This window comes from Chrysochloris asiatica, unplaced genomic scaffold, assembly GCF_000296735.1.
Source record: "Chrysochloris asiatica unplaced genomic scaffold, ChrAsi1.0 scaffold00028, whole genome shotgun sequence".
Taxonomy (NCBI): Eukaryota; Metazoa; Chordata; class Mammalia; order Afrosoricida; family Chrysochloridae; genus Chrysochloris; species Chrysochloris asiatica.
The window spans coordinates 24,280,134-24,285,108 of record NW_006408546.1 but is presented as its reverse complement, the minus strand read 5'-3'; the positions used below and the strand labels follow the sequence as shown (position 1 = coordinate 24,285,108).

Sequence of the window (4,975 nt, the reverse complement as noted above, 5' to 3'; positions counted from 1 at the left end):
AGGAACACAAGTTGGGAATGGTCACATGAGGTGATGGGCAGAGCAATATTCAAGGAAGGGGAGGGCAATACTGAAGAAAGGGAAGCAGGTGGAAGAACAAGGAAGATAGGGAAACAGGTAGGTTTGGGCTAAATGGGACAGAGGTAAATAATGATATATACTCAACCTTGCAAAAACAGGGATCTATAATACAGGGATCAAGGCATAATCTGAATAGGTAAAAGAGGGGAAATAATGTTAAGATGCTTGACAGTCTTGTGGATATTTGTTTCCCTTGGCGACTGTTATAAAGTAGACATTTAAGTGAGATAGAAAGGAATATTGGGAAATATGATTACAGAAAGTTTGTAAACCCATCTTCAGCCTATAATTCATTGCAATATCTAAAAGGGGTTCTAGAATTTGCCTACTGAAATAGGCTTCATGTCAAGCCTTTGTAGAGTATGGGGTCTCAGGTAGAATCTTAGGTCCCATCCAGAATCATCTGTGTTGGGACATTTCCACTTGAAAGGACATGCAGACCAGCCTAGAGGAACAGAAGATAATTCTTGAAAGACCAGCAGTGAGAGACAGAAAAAACAAAACAAAACAAAAAAAACAGACTGTTTGCCTATTACAAGAACAAATAAGCTGTTCACCAGAGAGACATCAAGGCAAGTCATCAAGTCATCAAGTCCCTTCAGGACAAACCCCCTTTCAAGACTGAAACTCCAAGTGAAAACACAAGCAGGCTTGTAAGCTCGCTGGTGACCATGTTGGTCTACTTGTGAAGCGGAAACGGGGTGAAGGCAGTAATGAAGACATGGTCTGAGTTCTACCATGTTTCATGTAGACCATGAGATGAGAGACAGAAGAAGAAGGGCTAGTTGGTCCAAAGTTTGGGGAGACATGGGAACTCCTGAACCCATGGACACTGACCCAGCCACTGGGGCCTTGAGCTGATGTTGAAGAGTCTAGCTGATATGAAATGGGTGGAGGCAGGCAAGAACACCCAAATTTGAATATAGTACCCATATGACCTGGCTAGGATGGGTTGATGATCAGAACTTGACTAGAAGAAGATAAACAAGTTTGATACTGGGAGCAAATATAAATTGCTACAATTTGATGAACGTGACCTTTGATTTTGGATGTAGTTGCTCAAAGTACCAACCAAAAGTGGAAGGAGGCTTATCATCAATGATCAAGCCTATCCCCTCAGTTCACAGCATTGATAAGGATGGGCAATTTAGACATTGGCTACCTAAAATGAGGGGATTGTAAAGGCACAAAGTGGCTGGCTTACACGTTTTCAAGAGGGAGTTTAGTTTCAGAGAGTTTGGAGGAACACAGCATCCCGACTGAATAGTTTTTATCTTGTCTAGATGGGTCTGGTGAAAGGAGATGGGGATAGGATTATTTTGATTCAATCGTGAATAATTGTTATCATGACTAATTGCTATTGTCACAACTGTAAAGGTAGAAGTGTGTAACATAAAGGGGGGGATCTTTAATCTTATATTCCAGAAACAGAGGAACCTAGGGCCATTATGAGGGAGGAGCATGAGGGAAACTTAAGATCCTAACCTGAGGAGCAGAAACCCCAGAAATGGAAGGAGATGTGATGGCATGGAGATGTAGAGAAACCAAGGACTCTAGATTCAGAGAAAGAGAAATGCTGTGTACAGGCAGGAGGCTGGCTAGCAAAATGTGACTTTTAGTCATTTAAATGATTATATATTCCTGTATGCTTTTATGCACATCAAAAAAACCACAAGAAAACAACAACAATAAAAAGAGGGGATAGAGGCAAACACTGTCAACTGATGGTGCATGAGGGTAATTGTAATCGTTGCAATAAAGCAAAATACAGTTAGTTGCATGCACAACCAATGTTCTCCCCTGTAAACTATCACTCAATTCACAACAAAAGCTTAGAAAAAAAAAAAAAAAAAATGCAGCCAAGAAAACCCTATGAGGCAGTTCTGCTCTATCACCTGAGTAAAAAGAGATTTGATGGCACCCAACAAGAAAATAGCACAGTTTGATTTTTCACTTTCTAAATCTAGGGGAACAAGATAAAAAAAAAAAAAAAAGTGAAGGAAGCAATGTAATAATGAAGTTGGTCAATGTGTTTTGTGGAATCTAGAAACAACTATATTTATTTTAAGGAATTTATACATTTCCCTTCAACAATGTCTTCAACGAAGACAGCAAGCTATATCGCTAGAAATTCCACCCAATTATTGTATCTTTATATAAAGAGTTTAAACAACTTGAATGAGCAAAACAAAAGTTTTTAGGCCATTATTATATTTGTTCTTATCTGAATATATTGAATCAAATGGTTGGTATTTCCAAAGCACACAATAAAACAGGGACATTTCTGAACAGCTTTCATAACCGCTCAAGTTTAATTCGCAGTCATGTTTGTATAGTCAAGGCGATGTGCTGATTCTTATATGTATGAAGGATGCAACAACTAAAAAGGAAGCAGATGGACCACTTTTTGAATATCACAAATGTAGACACTCTACAGACAGGATTTAACAAAAAAATAATGTCCCAGGGTCCAAATTCTTAACATTCAATATTATGTGACCTCTCCAAATTAAAAAAAATCATGAACATTATTACAGAAATACTTAAAAAGAAAGTTACTTCTGATAAGCATCTACTGAAAACCCTAGAGAGTCCATTGTCCTCTGACACACACAGAATCACCTTAAGTTGAAACTCAAGAGCACCTGGTTATGAACATCAACACCACTACTTCTTTACCAGGAACAACTGACAAAGGAGAAACGACATTGACTTGGGATATTTACCAGAGTATTTGCTACTTAGCAATAAATCTGATCAAATTGTCTTCTATGGGATTTTTATCTGCATGACGTATGAAGCTCTGAAAGTCAACCAGTTAATAGTAATGGCTGTAGAAGTCATAACTCCAATAATTTAAAAAGTTATGAAACTAGCTGTTTTTTATGCAGTTTCTCGTTTAATCTTTACAACAGACTGGTAAGAAAAATACTATTACCTCAGTTTTACAGAGAGCTCTGGTAGCGTAGTGGTTATGAATCGGGCTGCAAACCGCAAGGTCAGCAGTTCGAAACTAGTTCAGCAGGAGAAAGAAAGCTCCCGTAAAGATTTACAGTCTCAGAAACCCTGTACAGGGTCGCTATGAGTTGGAATCAACTCCACGGCACATAACAACAACAACAACAAGAGAGGTTAAGTGATTCCTCCAAAGTCACAGAGTCAGTGTTTGAACCATTGACCATATAGTCAGCGGCAGTCCCATGTATAACCAACAGTACAACCATAGAGCTTTTCCATAATATTACATCTAACAAAACTTATAGAACAATTCTGCTCTGTAATACATGAAGTAACATGAGTCAGAAGCCAGTCAATGGCACCGAATAGCATCACCAAAAAAAAAAATTAGCGATATGACCTGCCTTGAAACAGTGTTGTGAGAATTGTTTGTTGTTGTTTTTAAAAGTCGGTTCCAACTCAGAATGACCCTGCATAGCCTTTCTGAGGCTATAAATCTTTGTGGGAGCAAAGATCTTTCTCCCTTAAAGGAACTAATGGTCTTGAACTGTTGACATTGTGGCTGTCTAGTCTAGTGGGTATCCTACAGAATTATAGTGCTCTTCTTTAGAGGATTCAAATGAGTTAGAATATGCAAAATTCTAATAACAATGTCTGGAAAATGCTTAATAGTATCTATTTAAATACTTTGTTGTTGTTAAGTGCTTTGGAGTCAGTTCTAAATGTCTGTACAGGGTCTCTGAGGTGCAAATGGTGACCTTGAACCACTGACCATGCACTTCAAATCAATGTTGCAGTCTAGCATATTAACCTGAAACACCACACCAGGACTCTTTAAATATTATGGTTGTTTTTATTATTACTGTCATTATTAATATTTGCTATAGAAGAGATACAAGGATGTGATCAGAAAGTAAAATATCTAAAAGAGATCAACACATGTTAACAAGGAGTTAACATTAACCAAAATGAAGTTGGTTGGTATCTTCTGAACAGAAAATGTTGAGGAGCAAATGAACTGAGGTAAGGATACTTGACTAAACGTTTTAACCAGTTGGTAATGTGTACAAATGGAGCCCTGGCATCATAGTGGATTGCAAACTGGACTACTAAATGAAAGGTCAGCAGTTCAAATCTACCAGTTGCTCTGAGGGAGAAAGATGAGGCTTCCTGCTCCCATCAAGATTTATAACCTCAAATAGATGTACAGGGTCACTATGCATTGGACCCAACTCAGTGGTACACAAGCAACTACTCCCAAAGACTCGATTTTTCTGATTTTTTTAAAGGAAAAGTCAAAAATCTGTATAGTTACAGTAAATCTCCCACATTTTCAAATTTGATAATTAATTCAAATTTTTATTTAAATATATGTGGCCAGGTGCTGGGAGTTGGTGGCGTGGTGCAGGTCTCTTAGGAACGAACAGCTCGTGCGAGGACTGGTTTCTGGGGACTGTGGCATGCAGGTCCGCCATGGAGCCAGAACAGATGCTGGAAGGACAGACGCAGCTTGCAGAAAATCCTCATTCTGAGTACGGTCTTACAGACAACGTCGAGAGGATAGTAGAAAATGAGGAGATTAATGCAGAAAAGACATCTAAACAGAAGGTGGACCTCCAGTCTTTGCCAATTCATGCCTACCTAGATCAGACAGTTGTGCCTATATTATTACAGGGACTTGCTGTGCTTGCAAAGGAGAGACCACCAAACCCCATTGAATTTCTAGCATCATACCTTTTGAAAAACAAGGCACAGTTTGAAGATCGAAACTGACCTATTGGGAAGAACAGAAAAATTGTTTGCTACTATAGATTTATATGATTAAGAGGCAGTTTCAATTGCCATGATTTCTCCCTTCTCTTTTGGAAATCTAAGAACCTTCAGGACCACACAACTTAAATTCCAGAGTTGCCGAAGGAACATATTTCCCTTATTT

The 4,975-nt window shown here is 38.6% G+C and overlaps 2 protein-coding genes across 4 annotated transcripts in view; one reads left to right on the top strand and one right to left on the bottom strand.

Annotated features, from left to right (window-relative positions):
- The window catches only part of GRM7 (glutamate receptor, metabotropic 7), a 1,560,849-nt gene that overhangs the window by 927,598 nt on the left and 628,276 nt on the right, over positions 1-4,975 (bottom strand). The window lies entirely within an intron of this gene.
- On the top strand, positions 4,513-4,812 carry LOC102821889 (protein dpy-30 homolog). The gene has a single exon (XM_006846626.1). It carries the CDS (start codon positions 4,513-4,515, stop codon positions 4,810-4,812), a length of 300 nt encoding a protein of 99 aa, XP_006846689.1.